The sequence below is a fragment of the Hippoglossus stenolepis genome, chromosome 17, assembly GCF_022539355.2.
Source record: "Hippoglossus stenolepis isolate QCI-W04-F060 chromosome 17, HSTE1.2, whole genome shotgun sequence".
Taxonomy (NCBI): domain Eukaryota; kingdom Metazoa; phylum Chordata; class Actinopteri; order Pleuronectiformes; family Pleuronectidae; genus Hippoglossus; species Hippoglossus stenolepis.
In genome coordinates this window covers 11,815,416-11,838,449 of record NC_061499.1, presented here as the reverse complement: position 1 = coordinate 11,838,449, position 23,034 = coordinate 11,815,416, and the positions used below count along the sequence as shown (strand labels likewise).

General features: G+C 42.6%; 1 protein-coding gene and 1 long non-coding RNA gene across 2 annotated transcripts in view; one reads left to right on the top strand and one right to left on the bottom strand.

The window, feature by feature from the left end:
* Positions 1-17,937, bottom strand: part of ctnnal1 (catenin (cadherin-associated protein), alpha-like 1) — a 47,594-nt gene extending 29,657 nt beyond the window's left edge. Inside the window, exon 1 of the mRNA XM_035182407.2 lies at positions 17,514-17,937. Coding sequence (XP_035038298.1) covers positions 17,514-17,609 — 96 coding nt within the window. The 5' untranslated portion in view covers positions 17,610-17,937. The remainder of the gene's footprint in view (positions 1-17,513) is intronic.
* LOC118124517 lies at positions 17,169-22,569 on the top strand. Its single transcript, XR_004698742.2, has 3 exons — positions 17,169-17,369; positions 19,497-19,651; positions 21,370-22,569. It is a non-coding gene; the product is annotated as an uncharacterized LOC118124517 (long non-coding RNA).
* Positions 22,570-23,034: the final 465 nt, after the last annotated feature.

Here is a 23,034-nt window from a genome sequence, read left to right as displayed (position 1 = left end):
TAACAGGGTCTCCTCTGTGCCTTAAGCATTGACTGAAGAATCTGACTGCTGCATTAAATATTTTCAAAATTCATAACTATTGAGCACAGGCAACCGATCAACTAAAAAACACACTGAGGTCTTGTCTACACTACTGCAGATATTTTTGGAACCAATATTTTCCCCACCTTTAAAAAAAAATTATTCGTCCACATGACGTTCGTTGTACAAATTATCTTGGTCCCCCGATGGGGACACGAAAACGACGACAAATGCTCAAACAAGCATGCCAAGCCAGTAGGTGGCAATAAAGTCTACATCAATGATCCGTCAAATACCAGACAAGAACGCTATATTGGGCGAGGCAGATATCTGTGAATGCTAATGTGGAGCAGTGAGGCTAAATCTAACTGCAAACTTTAAATCAGACCTCACAGCTCTGACCAATCATAGAGAAACCGGTTCATTGCCACCATTGTTGTTGTTGTTGTTGTTTCTGGCACATGCTCATTAAACAAAGCAACACTGGGCGTGCACGATATAAGCTGTGATGTCATTGTTTCCTTCGTTGTACATGTACACATGTATACATGGAAAGTGACGTTTTTGAAAATCTGCACTTTGGAAATACCCCTAAGGTACTTCAAACGCCATTTGGGTGTAGACGAGAGGCCCAAATGCAGAGAAGAAGTGTGTGTGGACAGTTCGTGAGTCAAAGTCTAAAATTAGCAGTGGTTCCTGATTTTTGGATTAAACCACTAAGTAAACAAGACTGAGGAACGATCAAACCAGGCTGAATCAATACCTGGCACTTTTTAAATACTGGACACATTTCAGTGGCGAACCAAAAATCGAAAAACCCAGCCATAACTCCCCCTGAAGACAGCCTGAGCAACGTGTTTTATCACTGTTCTGTTCCTGGCCTGGGACTTGAGCGTCTCTCACTTTGCATTTTCATGGTCAGAGGAATAACACGATTTGCAAACTAAACCGTTGTATCTGTTCTCTTTGCAGTTACATCTCCACAGGTGACCGTGACTGTCCCTTTTACGCTGAGGTGGCATCCAACCCCTGCGTAGTCGACTGAAATGTTTTGCTCCGGGCTCCTCGTATGACTCAAAGCGCAGCAACGTGTCAAACGCTATTTTTCCCTCTGCCTCTGTCGCACCACGGCACCACAGCAAGTGCTGCGGCAGTGTGCATCATCATTTTTTTGTTGCGTGTGTGTGTGTATAACGAATTCAAGCTTGGCAAGATTAGCTGACTAACCAGGGAGCCCCTTGAATATATTGGAAAATGCAGATTTGTTTTACTGGACAAAGCACTAAAACCAATTTAACAATGAGCACATCTATCAACATATTCTTAAGGCTGACAGTGGAGACTTGCTCCAACTTTCTTTGGCTCAGACTTCACAATTATGTCAAAAGTAGATATATATGAACAGCTTATGAATGATACAATCTACAGTGAGTCATAATTTTAAAACAATTGTATTTTAAATCCGTTTCGAGGACTCCAGGGATTCTTTTGCGACTTGCTAAGATTGTGAGGGCAGCTGGCTCTATAGCAAACTGATAATGGATCTGCTCTTTTTACTATTTGAATGCACTGAAGCAGAAACACCACAACAAGATAGATTGTAAGGTTGGCACACAGTAGACAAACCAATAAACTCAGCTCATATTTTCCAAAGGACCATTCACTGTCAAATAAACGACAAATATAATCCCACTTATTGCCTGGTATAACGGCTTGGCATCGATCCTTGGTGCTTTGCCACGGTTCAAGTGTTCACAGCCTCTGTGAAAACTCTCTGAGGCGGATTTTCGAACAGAAGGGATGGAAACATGGCCCAGGGTTTCCAGATTACATTTTTGCGATTGTTTCACATGAAGAGAAGTATTCATCTCCGGGGCTTCGTAGCGGACCAGCTTACCATTCATGTGCCATAGCAGGGTTAGTGTTTCCACTCAGGAAGTGGAAGCTAAAAGGAAAACAGAACAGGCTGTGTATACCTGGTACTCCATCGTGGCTGTCTAAAAATAATGGGAAATGTATCAAGTCATAAGTGGGCCCACTGCGTGTTCTGAGCTCTCCAGAGTCACTCTGACCTGAGCCCGCTGTAGTTTACTGTATGACAAACTCTGACAAGCCAAATCAAATCCATCTTTATTAAAACATTAATCTTTTATTACTTATGCCCTTAGTGTGCTTTCATTTAAATGTTTGGCTCCCGTGTGCATGGACACCGTGCTTCCGATCAGAGTGGAAGTATTAATCGTTTAAATAAAAGATGCATTATAGGACCCTGCTGACCTGGTGAGTCGGTGCACTATAAGCTCTCTTGAAACCGGACCATTGTTACAGAGCTATCAGTCGGACTGATATGAGGTGCAGGAAGCCGAGAGGAACCAGCAGCAGCTGATAAGAGAGAATGATAAACCTGGGAGAAAAACAGACAGCTGTGATGGAGAGATAGACGGAAGAATGGCAGAGCAGAGTACAGTAAATAAGGAGAGGGGGAGGACAGCTAAGATGGAGAAAACCAGAAGGCATGGCTGAGAGGCACTGCAAGGGAAACGAGGGAAAATGAGTCTTTACCAGCTCACTTTATACTGTATCTAAAAACTCTGTTTCAGATAAGAGCGGCACTGGGAATCGGACACGAGACAGTGTGAGTGAGAGCGACTGCTGATTCAGTGGTCCTTGCTGGGGTAGACAAACACAACATGGCTAGGGATCAATTTTTGCTCTGTTAACCACAATCCAAGGTTAACTAAGAAGGGAAGGCGAGCAGGGGGAATCGATCTGCTCGGTTTGGAGAGCAGCAGACCATGACACGCACTTCTGCTGTGGTTCACCAAGCTTGTTTCTCTGTAAAATCATTTGAAGTTAAGATAGTGAATAAAAAAATACTAAGTCTAATCTAATGTCGGGTATGAACTAAACACAGAACCACCAGGCATCCAAAGGTGAAGGCCTTCGTGAGCATGACTGAAAAGCCCTGTATTATCAAAGCACCTCACTTGCAATTCAAACTGGAGTGCTCATTAGACAAAGGCCATTTTAAAACCATGCATCTAAGGGAATATTTTGACTTTTTAATATAATACAATTATGTGCTTTCTTGCTGAGCGTTAGCTTAGACATGGCTTAGTGCCGCCATGTAGCTTATCTGGGTAAAGACACTGTAAAAAAAATAATAAGGGTAAACAGTTAGCCCTGCTATGTCCAAAACTAACAACATGCACCCACTGGTACCTCTAAAGACAAGTTTTATCATGTTGGTTTAATCCAAACAAAAACCCAACTGTGAAATCTTCAGGATGTAATTTTAGAGGGATGGTGTGTTGTGCGTTTACATCTATACACAGAATCAAGATGGCAAGCTAGATGCTTTCCCCTGTTTCCAGTCTTTTTTGCCAAACTGGCAAGTGGCAGTAGATGTCAGTCCGTATTTAAGTGATGATGTCTGTGCTTGTTTTCAGTAAAACACAATTCAAAAGAAGTTCTGCTGTCAAATAGTTATAAATCAATAAATCAAACCTGTTTCCCAGGGTGTTTCATGAGTGTAGCTCCAGCATATATATGCTTCCTACCAGTGTGTGTGTGATGATGATAATAGTGATGCACCTGGAATGGTGGGCATCTTTCAGCAGCTGAAAACCACTGACAACATCTCACTTTGAGGGTGTAACAAATATTTCATAGGCAGTGAATAACCAAAACACACCGCTTCCTGCTTATCTCAGACAGATGCAAAATTCCATGTAATGCCCTAAAAACGTCTCCTAGACAAGTCACAGTTAAGGGGGGGATTCTCCGAGTTGCTCTGCCTGACACAAAACATACAAGATGTCTAATCAAACACATATCTCGCCCAGGCAGGAAGGCAATGCAGATGGGATCCCATCCAAATGGAAAAGTACACCGTATGCAGTAATACATTTCTCCAGGCTACACTGGGCTCTTTGTTCAATAGAAGACCAGGTTAATTCATGTGGGGATGACAGCTTCAGTTCATACTTTTCCCTGGTTCAAGGATATGGCCGTTGTTTAATTTGGCAAGGGAAACAAACAAAGCAAGCAAAACACGGCACAAAAACACGGAGACATCCCACGTTACATCTCAGGACGCCAATCTCACCATCAGATTCAGACGGTGGCTATTTTCAGGGTAAAGTTTCCACTTCCACATATGCCTGGATACAGAAGTCGTGTTTCATTTCACTGATTGAATATGACTTGCAGCTCTGTAATACAATATTCATATAAAATTGCACTTGGCAAGTGGTTCCATTCCAGGAAGAGAAGAGGCAAAGAAAACAAAACCAAAACTTTACAGCGGTTTGTTTTTGTTTGCTGACATTGGTCTCTTCTCGGTGCAAACACACACTACAACATGCAATTAATGAGTAACTGACTAAATCCCATTAACGGAAAGGTGCATGGCATTCTGTATTGGGTATAAGAGAAGACATGCTCCATTAAAAAAATAAACTATTTTCTCCTATGGGTTGAATAATTTTGATCCGTTTCACCGTGTGAGATGAATCACCTTCAAAAGAAGCTAATTTACATAGGTTGTGTGACAAATCTCTCTCTCTTTGAAACCTCAAGACCCCGCCGAAAAAACACAATGTGGCCCAGAGCACTGTTCAGACTTTGTTCTTTGTACCTCGCTGACTCCAAACTTTGATTGTCCCCACACCACGATTTCTTTGTGTTGTCGAAACATGATATGAGAGCACTTGAAACGGGTAGACTCCATCCCCTAATGAGGCCGTATTGTACTTTTCATTCTGTTTCACAATTATCTTGGTTGAGGATTTTCTGGGTAATCAGTAAAGATTGATTAAGTACCTGTGAAGGAATTCAAATGGTTGAATTGTAAATCTATGCAACCTGCCAGAGGATTTTCATCACTCAGCTTCATTCAAACGATATCACAAGTCCAATTCCAAACGATCAGGACAACATCCTCGTCGGCTAAGTTTGCAGAACAGGCCTCACAAAGCATCATTTTGAGAGCAAAACACCAGTGTCAAATATTTCTAAAATCCAAAGATGCCTCAATGACTCAATGATGTCTTCATGACTTTAGTCCACATGGACATGATGCAGGAGCCACTGCTCAAACACCTGTCTCCGAGTCACTTTCTTGGACTCAACTTACCAAGACGACAACAGCCTGTTTCAACAACCTGGAGCCACAAACACAACAACCGAGCCCCCCCCTCAGGTTTACTTCACACTGAGCCGTGTTTAATGACTGGATAATTATATGAAGTCCTCAACAGGATAATCCTAACAGCTTGCCAACTCAGCCTCGAAAACATCCCATCAGTCACCATGATGGGTAATTACAAGTAATGGACAAATAATAGTGTATGGTGAACAGTGTGTGAAAGTGGCTTAACCAGGCTCTGTGACAGCGTCCCACAGCGAAAGCAGGTTCCGGAGCAGAAAGAGCGAATGACTGCAGTGGCTGCTAGGTGGACCCCGACCAAATGCACTGGACACAAAGACTCTAGCTTGCCTCTAAACTAATGAGCAAAGTGACAGAGAAAAATGGGCTTTGTTTCTAAGATAAGATGTACCTTTATTGATCGCCTGGAAAGGAAAATTCAATTTGAAGCAGCAGCACAGAAGATTGTGGTAAACACCAAAGAAAGAAATTTATGTCAATAACTATATATGAAAAAAAGTAAAACATAGAATAACAATTTCAATAGAATCTGTGTGTATATACGTCGGGTTGCACATTTGATTAATGTTTTGAGGTCTCAGTCAGTGGAGGTAGAAGGTTCTGGGTGCTGTGGCGTTGGAGCCTGATGGCTGATAGTCATCAGCACAGGGCTGAATGAGTCTACAGCTGAACTCGCTCCTTAGCCTGAACTTTCTCCCCAGTCTGATCAGTTTGCTGGCACCACAACTCCCAACGCCACTTTCCCAACAACCACGGCAAAGAAGACAACAATGGTCCCTAGGGCTAAAAGAACATGGAGGAGGAGTCGTCCAAGAACCTCTGTAAGTGGCATGTTTCTAAGGGAGTGAGGGTGAACTAAAACGGTTAAAGTGATATGAGTCACAATTTTATCACAACAGTCATTTTTGGATTCACATTCATTTTCCAAACACGCTTGGTCGCTTACATCTGAACAATATGATTTGTAGACCGTGGCAACAAAGCTTAAATTATAGTTGTATGGTGTCACAGATTTAACCTGATAGTGTAATTTCAGCAAGAGTGAGATTAATTGTTCATCCCTACCCTAAATCCATGAGATCTACATTTAACCATTAATCCTATTTGCACAACAAATACAACAAGATACATGCAATTGTGGCAGTATTTAAAATTGTAAAAAAGTAGGAAAGGGGGAAAGGGGAGCTGCTCACTGCACCACTGGAACTAATAGGAAGCCGTCTATTAAGGTTCAAACCAAATACAAACAAATGTCTGAAGAATGAGCCCAAATGATTCTACCTCCAGGATTTTTGCCCTCCCAGTTTCCAGGCCTCTAAAAATTCTCCACAGATGAAAGGAGGATGATGGGAAGATAAGACGTCAGGTATGGAGCAACATCAACACGCCTGCAAACTATGCCCTGAGCAGACAAATCCCCACCCAGAAGCAGAGAAAACGGCATTTCTGAGAATGTGGTCTTGACGGTTTGACATTTGAGAAGAAAGGGATTCAAAAAGCGAATGAGTGCATTAATAAATCAAAGAAGCGTGTCACACCAGAGATCAAAACCCTCAATGCAGACAGGTAGTGACTGAGGAGGATGATTCATTGATGAATTTGGGTGAGTGAAACAAAGCAAGGTGAAGTTCAAGCCCTTAGGGGATAGAAAGGCACTAACTCATGCATGCCAAAAAGTATGGAGTGCAGAAAGGTCTCTGACTCTGAGACCTTGACTTGTGACCCTTGCTGCGATGCCCCTATAAAGAATACATGGACACAGTTTCAGACGGCACTCTCACCGATACACACAGGAGCTTGAAACACGAACCCTTGAAGGAATGCAGCCCCCCTGACTTCAGACTGCATAATGGCCTGTGTTGTGACACACTGGATCTCTCTAACACATTCATGGGGGGCTTAGAGAGCATGCTTTCACTACATCCACGACATGACACATACTTTAAGTGTCTTGAGTTTGGGCTTTACTATAACCTCAAAAACCATTTATCTGAATCAACACATTAGGTCTCTTCCGCAGCAATTGTATCTAAAGACAACAATAAAGTCCTATCCACAATAAATACTTAAAATCGATAAGTTCTCTGAAGTAAAAATGTCATATCATCAGCGCCTCAAAAAGCTCCTTTCAGCCCCTCAGATAACACACAAACACAGAACAACTGCAACTTTATTTCTGGAAGGTGAGTTAACTTATTTATAGAGGTTGGCACTGTGAGTGCGTGTATTAGTTCACAGTACTACACACTGGGGCTGGCTGGCCCCCAGCTTTCACCCACTGGCTCCAGTCACCATGAAGCAGCGACTAGATGAGAACACCCTGCCCATACTGATGGAGCTAGCTATCAGGGGGGGGGGGTTCAAGTTATTGATCAAGGATGAATACACAGGCAACAGACTGAATCTGCAGTTGATTCTTTGGTCAAATTAAAAGGCCAAACCAAAGATTTGCCTCTTAGTATTTAATACATAAAAACAAGGCAAACAAAAATGTTTAACTTATTTATATAATAATGAATTTTATAATTCATGAGGGGATTTGCAGTTGCTGCTTGTTTCTTTCAATTGAAAAGGCAACTTAAAAAAAGGGCTGTGAATCTGTCTACTTGAAATGCAGCTTCATCCTTCAGTGTTTCAACAAAACGTATTTGTCCAGAAACAGAAAACCATCTCTGTGTAATCTTATCAGTATCAAGTTAAAGTGATATTGTCCCATTCTTGGCGTTTAAATCTTTTCAAGATCCTATTTGCTTTCAACACGTCGATGACTTCAAAAACCTTTTCCCCTGGAGATATATGACGGTCTGACAAAAGAGAGCAAGAAAACCATAATGTTGATCACCCTCGGGTATCCCGTGTCAGAGAAAGGGACAGCCAAATCTGGATCAGCTGGTTACACGCTGTTCCCGTTACTGTTCTTCAGAGTAGGTGTGGGTCTGAGGATTATGTGTCAGGTTGCAACACAGAAGAAAGGATGCTGAGATTCTGGGCTCTGTGCACCACCTGTAGCCTCTGGCTAGGTTTTCAGTAGGCTGCATAATTAATAAGGTGATGCGGGGACACTGGACTCTCTGGAGGGGTTGAGATTAAAAGTGAGAATACAAGTGGGGGGCTAAGTGGAGAGATATGAGGAGGAACTATAGCACAAGGGCTTAAGACGGGGAGTGAGGTGTGTGAGAGGAAAACACAGTCAAAGCAAGGGAGGAAAGACAGAGGGCATACAAACCAGGTGTTATATCATCTTACAACTGATTGTGTTGCACTGCCAGGCCAATGCGATGTACGGTACAATTTATTAGATACTGGTAATCAAAGGATTCCGGTCACCTTTGTTCTGTACTGCAGAGCGCTCTGAGTGGTCGTCGAGACTAGAAAAGCGCTATATATTTAACATTCACCATTACTGCATACTGTAGGTTGTACAATGTGAAGAGAGTTACAGTGACAGGGCAAACTTAAAATATTAGAAAATTCTGACTTTCCTGAATGAGAAAAGATAAGAAAGTGTTTGGCATTCTGCGTTCTCGGTGTCCTTCACGTTCTCTTTGTTCTGTCATGTCGAACCTCATCTCTTTAAAAGAACTCATTATCGGGAGGGGAGAAGTTCAAAGACGCTCGAAGAAAGCAATTAACACGTACAGGACAGACTGAAGGATTCCTCAGTGGTACAGTCAGCAATGTACTGCTGGAGAGGGAGACAAGAGCAAGCTAGAGCCCAAACAACATTGGATTTATGGGGCAAAAGATGAGAAGGAGTGAGAAGTTTTTATATTTGCAGAGGAGATTATCAGGTGTTTTGTCTTCACTTGTCCCCCAGCAGGGGCCACAAATGGACCCCACTGTATCAGCTAATATCTGTCAGGCTCTAGACCAATGACGACTTGGAGATTGAGGATGTATGTCAGTTATTTGTGTTTCGCTTTACCTTAAAAGATAGAAAATGTAAGAAAACCACTATACTGTGAATACTAATATCAACTTAACAGTACCCACCAAAAGAAAGATATTGCAATATTGCATGAGGTGAAAGACACTTAGTGATTGTTATAATAACTGAAATATATGACTATACAGGCATGATACACCTATTTTTAGATTCAGTGTGAGTTACATAAGGATATGACTGCTGCTGCATGACTTTTGGTATTGATAGTTATATGTACATACACGGCCTCACAGTAAACAGGAACTGCTAATAGCTCATTCAACATACCTTTACTGGGGCCGATTTTCCAGAATGTAAACAAATATAGGCTAAAGTTCAGAGTTTTTATTGCAGCCCACAGCTATTACATGACTCCGTGGCGCCATTATACCTATTTACATACCCTGAAGCATTATGGGAGCTTCGGTTCAAGACCTTAGAGCATGATTAACCCTACAAATCAAAGTAAGGCAAAGAATAATAACAGGGTGAAAAATCTTGCCATGCACGTGCAATGTCAATATTTGTGTTGACATCAGAGGAGTCGAGGGTGTTGGGTGATGTAGTCGTCTGATGGGAGGCCCACCCACCGGCATAAGGAGGAAAAGTCACAGTGGTATAATAGTTACTGTCGGGTAAGATGTAAAGCAAAAAATATGTAAAGATGATATAGTGCTTGTATTACTGCACCAGCCAACTCCAAAGTTTTTCTGCATTTGACAGGATTTGTGGAACACTGCGAACGACCGTCCTAGTCAATGTCACGCGCTCAAGACTGGAGTTATCGCTGCACCGAGCCAAGAAACCACCGGCAGAAAAGCAACGAGAGACAAACAGCTGCCTGCCAGAAAGTGATCTGTTTACCTGCAGTTGTCCGGGCAGCAGACAATATAGATACATCAAGCGATATCTCTGGCAATGCATGACAAGACGAGTGCGAGAGTACATGCCTGCAAGATTACAGCAAGTGGGCTGTACCCTCTCAGTGTTTGGTCTTCTCTGTCCTGACAGCATAAACAGAGACACCTCATGTTTCTGTCTCCATATCTCTGTACCAGTTTTAGTGCTGCAAGGAGGAAGCCAGATAAAGAAGCAATACTCACTACTTTCATAAAAACTAGTTTATATCATTCAAGGTACATGCATCGTATTGACATGTTGGAAATATTACATACATGTTTTTCCATTTCCCCTTAAGTTTGCAGCTAATAACTACAATGTCAACACGTATATGTCGTTGTCTGTGTTTCCTGGGCGTGTGTTCATGCATCTGTTTTAATCCACGGGGTGCTTCCTCCGAGCGAGACTGGCTAACACAAAACACCACGCTACATTAAGCACCACATCCCCACTGATAGAGATCTCTTCCCGTGTGCCGACACTTATGAGACGTCTCATCACCATCTCATCGCTCCTAATCTAAGAATATACTGTAAATACAGGCTGGTAATGGGCCAGAGAGCCACTTGATACTTCATAAGAATGCTAAGCCTCTAATAGCTATTTACATAGGATAAATATGGGTTAACCAGGGAGAATAACTATTCTACCAGGGAGCTGAGGGGAAATGTACTTAGTGGTGACAATAGAAATAAAGATATCGGTAAAACAAAATTCTGGAGCAACATCTCATTACAGAGAATGTCCTGGTTGGTCTGTGTCATTGAGATGAAGATGGATGGTGCATCTCCAGTCATTACACGCACTCGACCAATCACGAGTCAGTCTGTTTTTATAGCATCAAATAACTAATTAAAACCAAACTTACCTGAAAATGTAACACTTCATATTGCCTGAATAAGAACCCACTCTGAGCTGTTTTCTAGGGGACTCTTTCTTTTGCAGACATATCCTTGTTGGACATCTTCAAACTTGGCCAAATGAAGCCAAACTACATTGTGAAAGGAAAAGAATTATCCGCAAATGACCCTTCTCTCTGGGGAACCGGGAACTGAAATTGCTTTCCAGTTTCAGTTGACTTTGAGCAATACCAGAACAGGTAATGCCACTTTGAGGCTCTCTGATAATGAGACGGACGTTTTATCAATACTTTATCAACCTCTCAGCTACAGTAATAAATCTTGTTGGTGAGGCTTTTCCCCGAGACAATTAAAAGTGGTTATCGCTATTACCTACAGCTGTCAGATAACTTAAATGGCAAGAGGGTCAGATAGCTTTTTTTCACCATTAAGTTAACTGTGCTGTTCTGTCTAGGTGACTGATCCCTTTAGGCTGGTGTCACACACACACCCACACATTCTGTAAGTATATTAGCCGGGGAGAGGTCAATGGATCGACATGAGAGACAGACCCTTTTATTGGCACTTACAGAGAACAGCGATATGTAATGACTCCCTTGATAGTAATGGTGAGAAGAGCGAAAGAGGGAGGACAAGCGGGGGGGAAACAGTGGTCATGCAAGCATTGTGTCACTGGGACGCAATAAAAGTAGACGTAGTAGCAATTTCATAACATGAACTCCTGTTTGCCTTTCACTTACAAAGAACACAGCAGGAGATTTTCCAAGTCAGACGCATTTAGAACAATAGGAAAATGTCCGCAACATTCAAGTGAAGGGTTGTGCCTGGGTAGAGCATGCAGGAAGCAGGACATGACGTATTAAAAAAAAGTTGCTGCAGAAAGATTTTTTTGTTTGAAGCACATCAACACGAGTTCAGGAAAATGTGCTAAAAAGTTCAGTGCATTTAAAAAAAAAACAGATTATGAGAGAGAATGAGGGCCGGTGGGGGGTTTAACTGACAAAATTAACTGACCAATACAACCACTTTACCAAAAAACAACGGGAGTTGAGTGGAATTACACCTCATTTCACTTTAATGACACAAGGTTGTTGACCGCCCGTGTACAAACCAAGCGAGAACTGGTTTTTCAACATTGTCTCAACCATAAAGTGAGTCAGGGTCACTGTGATTCATGCACAGTGTTTGATTTGACTAAAATAAACCAAGCACAAACTCTGCCGGTCTCAAACTTAAAGAGACAAAAGATAAACAAGCCATTGGCAAATGAAGGAGTGTGTGTGTGTGTGCGCGTGTGTGTGTGTGTGTGTGTGTGTGTGTGTGTGTGTGTGTGTGTGTGTGTGTGTGTGTGTGTGTGTGTACACACTGGCCATTCTTCAATGTCCTTGGCTGATAATGACACAACAATCAAAAGCGGTGGCCTCGTGGACCTGTGCTGAAAATGTATTATCACACTCCGTATTGTTTTGCTCAATGCCTCAAAGGGTTGAGGGCTGATAAGCTGACAAGTCATGGTGGCGACAAAAAAATGCAGGTGACAGCACAATAAACAATGGCACCACAGTTTTTGTTTTTGTCGTCCATTTGCAAACAATTACACAAATCACAAAATTCTGATGCAAAGGCACAAAAAGCACCCTGGAATCCCCCACACACATTAAGACACACAATAAAAGGGCTTTTTTGTGCTTGTGGCACACTGTAATCCTCATGTGGTTTCACCTCCATGCCAGGGAGCCATTTGTCTTCATTATCATCATACGGCTGGAGGAAGCAGATCTGTTAGGGCTGGTGGCAACAGTAATGCCTCTCTGTCTGAACATAAAAAACAACTTCAATACCTGGACGTTTGTCATGTCACCCCACCACAGAAACAGGGACATTAAGAGGGACACATAGTGCCTCGTACCTCAATAAAGGTCCATTTCCAATAATCCAGGAAGACGGAGGGAAATTTGACTGATGGCTGTGCTTACAGAGCCAAGCAAAGACTGTGCCTATGGAGCGCTTCTTGTCAGCATTTGGTTTAATGTGGAATTTATAAGCCAAAATGCTAATGCCATGAGCAAATCACATCCGCAAACCTGCCACTGAGCTTTTGTTTGGTGATAAATACGCCATTTCAGCATTGTTTCAAGTACAATGAACAGGGAAAAGCTTTTTCACCAGAGGGCACAGAACCCCTGGAAGCATGACAACGTTAACACTAACAAACTCGGACAGAGAACGGATTTTCCAGGCCCAATTATAGCCGTAAATCTGTTAAGAAACTCCTGGCCGGGCCTTGCAGAAAAATGATTGAGCGTGAATAGCTATGCAATCACAAGACCGGCGTGTCACAAGCGCTTAAATGTTCACCCATCTGATCAAAGTCTGATATTTCTCCTGCGTCCTGATTCGCTCCAACACATTTTTTTACCTCAAAACAACACCCATACACCTCCTCAGTCTGAAGACCACCATGTCCGCACCCACCGTGTCTTTAGATACACACCTCAAGTTATAAAAACCGGAGAACAGAACTGCTATTTCCCTAATCACCACTTCAAAACATGAATCCCATATCAAGGCAAAAGCAGCCAGATTACTGCTAATTGCCTTCCAGCTGGCTGCAGACCACATCACAGGTAGGACACACACAACACCAGGACGCGTCTGCATAGTTTCCCCTCCTCTCTGTGTGATGCCCATTACATTTCTGACCACCACCAGAGCAATTCATTACCCTTACCATGCCCCTCACAATGCAAGTCCATTGGTATGGAGATGGCAGGAGAAGAAAGGGTGAAGCAAAGCACATTAGCGAATTCCTAGCTGCAGGAAAATTGCCTCCACGAAATTAAGGGGAAAACGGCCCCTTCTGTCTCGAAAAAGGGTGAAAGTGATGGAGGAGGCAGCTCGAAAAACATCCAGGTGGATTGCAAAAAAAACTCCAAACAGCTGTATTTTAGGGAGGTTGACATTCAGACTTGCTGTCAAAAAGATAAAGGCATCCGTATAACAGGTGAACATATATGTATTTATAAATATGCAAGAAAGCAGAAGAGGAGGGTGGGACTGTGGGCACATGTTTCTATCTAGAGTGTGTTTGTGTATGTGCACGTGTAGTGCAAGGACGGGAGTCTCCCAGGCCTGTAATTACGCCCTGGTGGGAGTGAAGCAGATAACAGAGGCCTGAGGACATCAACGTCACAGCAAGGCTCGGCATGAAGGGGAGAGGAGAGGAATAATAAAGGTGGGGGATCGTGCGCTACATGATACCTTATCAAGCACCGACTCTCCTCCAACTCCTTTTTCATTTCCTCCTCGATACTTATCTAAAGACCCCTACAACACGTAAGGATGCATACACACAAACACACAAAGCTCCTCAAGAAGCGAAGCAACACAACTCAGCTCGCATAGTCCGTTCTTTTACACCCACTGTAATAATTCAATTAAAAAACCCATATAACGCAATATTGATTCTCAGAACCGCCACTTAACCGAGTTATCTTACTCACATTAGGGCGGTAATCAGAGCACCACAGCTAGATTTAACATCAGTCTTCCTAATAACTAATGGTAGAATTCAAACGATATCTTTCGGCAATTTTCTTCCTCTGCGCATGCCACAAATACCCTAATACAGCAAGTGATGGGGCTTTAACTGGTCTGTACATGCAGCAAAGGCCCCTTACTTTCCTGTTATATTCCCATTTCCTATTGGCCGGTATGATACCACACCCACCTCTGGACATTACTACACTATAACTCTTGCTGGATACATCAGTTTTCTATGTAATACATAGGGCTGCATGCACCAATACTCCCACTATCAATTATTCACCAATAAAAGTCTTATTTTTTGGGACGATAGACAGTCGACAAACAGCAGAAGAAACCCAATCTGTTCCTAAAGCCAGTGGTGATGGTTTAAAACGTCTTGTTTTCTTCAATCAACACTCCAAAATCCAAAGACACTCAGTGTAATCTCACAGAAGACTGAGAAAACAAGCAAATATTCACATTTGAGCAGCTGGAACCACTAAGTTTGAGGCTATTTTTTTTTTATTAAAATGTTTTAAAACGTGATTGTGGATTCACCATCTAAACATTTCAGCTCGGCAAGCACTGCATTTTTGCCGCTACAGAGATATCTGCGTGCATGTGACCATGCTGGATGAAAAGCGCTCACATCAGGTGAAACTAATGTACCAGTCATCCCTGACCGGCAGACCCGCCTCCTGATGACATCACAACAACCAAACGTTTTAAAACACTGACGTAGCAGGACCTTGGAAATGTAGTTTCTCTCAGCATTGCAGAGCTCTGTTGCTATGGGGACATGCTTTACACAGAGGGAAAAAAAAGAAAGTTGGGAAACATTGTCCTTGAGGCCCACTATTCAGGAGTGGACTGTAATATGCTGAATCCCCTTACAGTATACAGCACATTCTTCTATGCTAAGGACTGGATCGCAGCCAGCCTGTCTCCGCGGGCAGGGGTGCACCATAAGTTTGCTGCAGCCCAAATATTATCAAGATAAAGCCGAGTGCGGCAGATTTACTGGGTGCTTTTCTCTCAATGTTACCCCAGTGGGTACTTTTCTTACAATAACTGCTTCTTGCATCAAGAGTTATAGCTCACCTGGATCCAAACTGGGAAATATTATTTTTGGCGTCCTTATGCATAACTGAAAATCACCTTAAGCGAACAGCCTGCATGAAAAAAACGTCCCCCTCTATAATAGATGATTTTTTTCAGATAACAAACCCATATCCATTAAGGTACAGTGTGACATTATATCTTTCAAATGAGCCAGTGCAATCAGAGGGAGGAAGCAGGCTTTCAGCATTGACAGGGGGAAGGACAGGGTCAGGGACCTTCCATCATGGTATTGTCCAGACTACTGCTAAGCCACCACTGGGGAGGCTCTCCCCATTCCTCTACACCAGTGTCTCTGAGTGGAAACAACAGGACATTTACAGGACTCTGTCACTCCAGGCTCCTGCACAACAAGAGGATATTAGCATTTATAAGTCCATGGGGGGGCAGTCCCCTATTCAGGAGACACAACCCACCTCCAATCCTTACGTGACCTCGCAGGAAGCAGCGGTGGAGCTCGTGTTAAAGGCAGAACATTTCAATGAGTCACCTGTAATTGTTACCTCCAACAGGGATATTATGATTACACCCCTCTCTGTTGGTTTGTTGGTTTGTCTGTTAGAAAGATTACACAAAAATTACTGGACGAGTTGCCACGAAACTTGGTGTAAGGATCCGGAACGGGTATGGGAAGAATCCACAGACTTTTGGTGCAGACCAAAGGGCGACTCTAGATTTGTTTTTTTCATTTTCTTCAAGAGATAGGGCGTTAGCCTTGACTGAGGCATGTGGTCTCTGAGCCCTCTTGTAATTTGTTTGTTTGTCTGTTAGTTTGCAGCATTACACAAAAAACGCTGGACGGATTACCACAAAACTTGGTGGAAGGGTGTATTATGGTTCAGGGAAAAGCCTGTAGAGTTTTGGCGACTTTGAATCAGGAGGCAGGCCATGTCTTTGCCCCACTCTCACTAACAAGTGAAGATATAGTGTTTTTTAACGTTTTCACAAATGTCCAAGGGAAGAATGCATGAACCTCAAAGAAAAACAAAATCTGGCATATTTCTGGGACCGATAATTACGAGTGGGTGCAATTTAGTGCAGATCCAAATAAAGAAATCAAGATAAATGCAACTTCATGAGGAGATCTTTGGAGTCCTGGTGGCGGTATGCTATTCTCCTCTGTAATTGTTCATAAATGGTAAAATCAACAACCTAAAACGGCATTTTTCTTTCAAATCAAATGTTGCAAATCAATCTTGAGTGTGTTGCAGGATATACTATAATGATTGATTGACTCGTTGACCTGAGCTCCACACGTTTAGAGCTGGGACGACAGTAATGAGAGTGCAGGAGAGCAGTTGGTGAAAGAGTGCAGTGGCTTTAAGTGGCTCTCTCATCTTCTGCTGTTTATTGAAAAACAAAACACGTGCCTCAAAGTGGCCCCATTACAGAAGTGGGAGTCATTGAGCAGTTCAGGGGTGGAAGGGGGGGGGGGGACTTTAAAGTTCTTTTGAACAGATCTCCAGCAAAATAAAGGATTATTAAAAGCAAATCATTTCTTTTTTTTTTTGTGGCTCAGCATTGATTTAGTTGTTCTCTTGTTATCTTCCCTCCTCGCAGGACAGTGCAGCCTGTTCTGTAAAGATGTAATAACTTCTGCCTGACAACAAACAAACCAGTGTGTGTGTGTGCATTCTGCTGTGTTTCTGTCTCACACGTTTAAAGATTTCACCACATGTTCCGGGGTCCGGTTTGAAAACAAGTGGACTTGGAAGTTGTCTGTAATGAATCAGAGACTTCATTGATAACAACTAACTAGAATGGATGCGGTGGTCTTGATGGGGGTGAAATCCCCACACGTGGAACAGGCTTTAAAACGCAGCCCGAGAAGGAGCCACACAAACAGGTAAACACGAGAATCAAAGTTCGCCTCGATGGTTCCGAGCTCGGATGTTGTCCGAAGCCGGAGTGCGTTTTTTTTTTAAAAGTGTGAAAAGGTCAGAGCATTAAACATCTATGTGTGGCTGTTTGACGTTGGTGCTGCACTCACCTGGGATACTAAAGGAATAAGCGTCTGCTCCACCGAGCGAGTTTTGATTTCCAGCCCGGAATCGAAGTTGCTGTTGCCGCACGGAGATGAAGCCATTCCCGCCGAGCTCGCTCTCCCTCTCCCCGCCTGGCGCTCGGTGTCTCACGGTCACTACAACTCCGTTCAGCCGGAGCCTTGTTCCCTCTGCTGCCCGCAGAAGTGGTGCGGGGGACTCGCTGTTGCACACCGGGGGTTTCTCTCGCTCGCACTCGGTCACACGGTCGTTTATCGAGCGGCTTTAATTCACTCCGGCTCGGTGGCTGCGCCGCTGCGGCCGCTAATGTCCATGTAGTTTACTCAACTACGACGGAGAGCGGACTGCAGCACACCACTGTGGGCAACCACACACACTGAGACACACACACACAGAGAGAGACTCACACTCACACACACACACACACACAGAGAGACTCACACTCACTCACACACACACACACACAGAGACTCACACTCACACACACACACACACACAGAGACTCACACACACACACACACACACAGAGAGACTCACACACACACACTCACACACACACACACACAGAGAGACTCACACTCACACACACACACACACACACAGAGACTCACACACACACACACACTGAGAGACACACACTGAGACACACGCACACACACAGAGAGACTCACACTCTCTCACACACACACACACACAGACTCACACACACATACACACTTAGATTTATACACACACACAGGGACACACTCACACGCACAGAAACACACGCACACACATACATATACACACTCACAGACACTCTCACACACACACACATTCGTGACTTCATTGATTTACAGTGATTTCCTGCAGATTTAACCAGAACCTAAACCTAATCCTGATTACGTTTGCCTAAATCTAACCTAACTTTAGTCTAATCCCACTTTAACATGAACCTAATCTAACCCAAATCTAACCCTAACCTAAACATAACCCTGGCCTTAGCCCAAGTCTTACCCTAACCTAAACCTAACCCTGGACTTAACCATAACCTAAATCTAACCCTGGCCTTAACCTAAACCTGAGTCTTACCCTAACCCTGGTCTTAACCTAAACCTAACCTCAACCTGAGGCTAAACCTAACCCTGGTCTTAACCTAAAACTAACCTCAACCTGAGGCTAACCCTAACCCTGGTCTTAACCTAACCTAACCTAAACCTGAGGCTAACCCCAACCTAACTCTGGCCTTAACCTGTGTCTAACCCTAACCCTGGACTTAACCTTACCTCAACCTGAGTCTAACCCTAACCTAAACCTAACTCTGGCCTTAACCCAAACTTAATACATGTCTTCACCTTCAAATGTATTGATTAACATTATGAGGACTTGATTTTTGTGAACAGATTTAGGTCCCCATAACATGGCACACACACACTTCGTAGTGTCTCTATGTCTTCAGAGGACATTATACTTCCTCCATTTTTTAAACATATCATTCACTGTTATTTCTTCACTTCCTGAGGCAGCAGCCACAGAAAAAAAGTTTAACCCCGGCTGAACCTAAACCTAAACATAATGTATTCACCTTCACATTTTATGATTTACATTATGAGGACTTGATTTTTGTCCCCATAATGAAGACAAGTCCCCATAATATACCTGGACCACACACATACAGGTTTGAGGAGTTATCCATAGGACCTTGCGTTGACTTCCATTCGTAGTGGACCCAATCCCCAACGTTAACCATAACCAATTTATGACTAACACTCACCTACAGCAGTTATTACAAGTCAAAATAGTATCTTTACAACCGAACACATTCAGATTAAGTATTTGAAATCATTGGTCCACATTGCATCAATCTATTGAAAGAAAGGAATATCTGATGACATATAGGATTTTAAAAAGTCATCCTTTCATGGAAATTTCAATAGCTTTCATATAGGAGTTTTTGATTTGAAAATCCATCATCTATTTCATCCATGCAGATTTCAGAGGAGCGAGCATCCATTGCCCTCAAGAGATAGAGGAGCAACGCTTTCCTCGCTGCAGCCCAGCTCTGGTTTGATCCTCAAGACAAAGAAACCCGATTTATCCCCAGGAGTATGAGAATTCCCCGTCATCCTCTCCAAATACACACCAGGTATGCCAATCAAAGCCGGCTGCTCTGAGCCACATGGGAAAGCTGCTGCACTGACTGGAGTGAAGTGTTTATCCGAAAAAAGTTGACACTTTTACCTTTTCTTTGTACTGAAGAAAGTTCTAACCATCTAAGGTGCCGCAGTTGACCCAGGATCGAAAAATGGAGGAAGGGGGTCTTTAAATACTTAGTACATACAAATTACATACCTTCCAAATTACCAAACCTACTTTTCAAAACAGATCATGAGAAAATGCCAAAGGGAATCAACAAAAACGTCATTAATACAACAGATCTATGAGTCTGTGTTGATCTAAATGTTTGGATGTATGATTAACAGGTTTATTTTTGCTGGTAGGATGACATTTTATTTTAAATAAACTGTTAGACTTGGAGGCCAAGATGACTCACATGGATGTTATTATTAGACATAATACTTTGAGGTCCACACATTATTCCTGTACCGATGTTAACTATTATCTAGGTTTAAGTGTTTTGTCACCATCAGTGGAACAAAAATAAATCTGGCTGTCACACTCAGAAATCGCGCCTCTTCTTATTCTATGACCCAGTGACTTGGATCCATCCCACGGCTCCTGGATACTTTATTGTTGACTGGACTGGAGCCTGACCCAAACTACTGCCAAATTCTCTGTATCCTTAAGTGGCTGCAGTAGCTATTTCGAACTTAACAAGTGCGGCCACTGGATGACAAGTGGTGAGAAACACTTCATATTACAAACACAGCTGATGGCTGAGAGCAGGCATGGTTCATAATCACTGTGGCACTTTGCTGCGCTGCTTCATCATCAACTATGGTGGCTGGCTCCCTGTGTCAGCAGTTGAGACAATGGCAGTGTGTGCATGAGGGTGAATGTGTGTTTATGTTTGTGTGTGTGTGTGTGTGTGTGTGTGTCTGCCTGGCGCTCTCAGGCCCGCCCAGGATTTATTTAAGAGCCCAAAGCTATGCTTTAGTTTAACCCTCCCTGTTTATATAGGTTTCACTCCAAAGTCACACACGCACTTGCACACACACACAGTGAGAAAGAAATGTATTCACATACACAGACACATTTACACTGGAGTCATTATGAAGGCATGCGGGCAGTTTGGCTGCAGTGAGCGGACAGGGTTGTGTTCCACTTTGATGAATGGCTCGACTACTAGCTGGATAAAATCTATGTGTTTTTTGTTAATCTACTCTGAGGCTCTTCTCTGAGCGATAAGATGATAACAAGCTCCACTCGGGCTACTTGTACTCTGCTGTATCCACCTATGTTGGCTGAAATGATTCTGGTCACAGCTGATAATGGAAGTAGGCAGAATAAGATAAGAAATAAGATCCATCCAGTAACCTTTCAGGGGGAAATACTTTAGTTATCATCTAGACAAATAGCTTCCGATCCACAGGCTCAAACAAAGCACAGTAGTGTGCCACGTTCTCACTGAGTTTGTCAGTGCCGTACGCCAAGCTGTGAAGCTGATTTTTTTGTATTCTTTCTAAACACTATCTCATATCTTGTGAAATATTCAATATTAGCTTCTCTGCCTCTAATCTCTTTCAGGCACATTGCACTTTATCAATTTGGAACTCTATACAAGCAGGAAGTCCCTTTTGTGTCTACTCATCTGCACAGTCCAAGGATATTACTCATTTAATAAAAACTTGCTTATGCATGGGGCTGATTGTGTTGCTAACAGCTGCTACTGTCTCTCCCCAGGCTTTAGAAGTGCTGACTTGTCCTCCATCTCCGCTTCTGGGACAGGAACTGCTGAGCCTAAAGAGATAGTGATTTTGCACCGTAAAGGATATAGTATGAGTGCACTCAAATTCCCCCCCTATTGGATAAGCAGATTTGAACGTTTGGGATTCAAAAGAAGGATTGTGCTGGAATGTTGAAGGATTTTCTTTCCCCTTGCATTTTAAATAAGGTAGAAAATTTCCAGTTTGACAAAACAATTTATTCCTAAATGAAAATGTTAGTTTCATATGTGCATTTACAGTGTTCTTACATGTTATGGCCCTCATACATATTCTCAACAAGATTCTCTTTTGTATTCTGGTCGTTTAATATTCCATGCTTTGCAGATCTATATACAAATTAGCTTCCAGGGCAATAATAACCTTAGGCCTACCGGTCAGATGAACTTGTTTTAAAAGAGATATTCCTCTGAATATTCTTCCATGTGCGATTACCGTGGCTCTGACAGAGACCTGCAGCTGAACTCAACCTCTTAGCGTGATACAGTGACCGGAGAGGCATCTGTGAAGCAGAGGAGGTCAAACTGAGGTGAAATACCCTGGTTGGATGTTAAGCTGGCTGCACAGTGTTTTCACACATTGACCCAGTATAGTGGTCCAGTGTAAAGCCTCAGGAGATGTTTCTAATGTTGGATGAGTTTAATCCTGACCGGTTTACAGATGTTTATGTCAGCGGGGGATTCTCCTGAGGAAACATTACATCACTTCCGAGGCAAATGGTATGCACAAGAGAATAGAAACTGGATAGAAATCAGACATTTAAAATAAAGCCACCGTGCTAATAAAGGGCAAATCATCAGACACCCTCAGGGACAAGGCTAATTTAATTCCACGTAAACAAAACCAGCGAAAAGTGGCATGCAGACACCCAGACCAGTCATCTGTTGTTACATAATCACGGACACCTCGCTTGTACTCATTATTGTTCTTTTCCATTCAGCACTACTTCGTCATTTGTAAGAGATGTTCCCTGCAGTTTAAAATACCAGAATATGTAAACATGCAGAGATGTAATATATACTTAATGCATGTTTTATTTTTCTGTGTATGCATGTAAACCAAATATTTGATGATTGTGAGGATGTGTAAATGTACACCAAAGATGTTAACACGTGTGTAAACAACATGGTAAGTTACCGCAGGTGTATTTTCAGCTTACTGGTGGAGAAATAAATAAAATACACATTATTGGTTTTCAAAGGTTGAGGTTGCCATGGTGTTATTTAAAATATGCACTAAGCTAGCTAGCTATGTATATTATTTTTTAATTGTATAGTTTATTTTTTAATTGGAACTTGCATGCAACACCGAGCACTCTATCTATTTTTTCCTACACAGCTCAGAGAAAGTGTCCATTAAGAACTGTTTATTCAAAATACGGTTCTTACCTGAGATCTAAAAAGTGTAATAGTATAATTATAGAGTAATTACATGCACTGTCTCAACCACAGTGTTTAACACACTCGTTTCCTGTGAGTGAGACAGACACTGTAAACTCATGACGAACATTTAAGCATTAAGAGAAAAACACAAGGTCTTTCTCCATCATCCCTCAACCCCTTAAGTATTTCCATAAGTACGTCGTTCATCATAGTGATTCACTGAATTACTATCCACTCTCCCA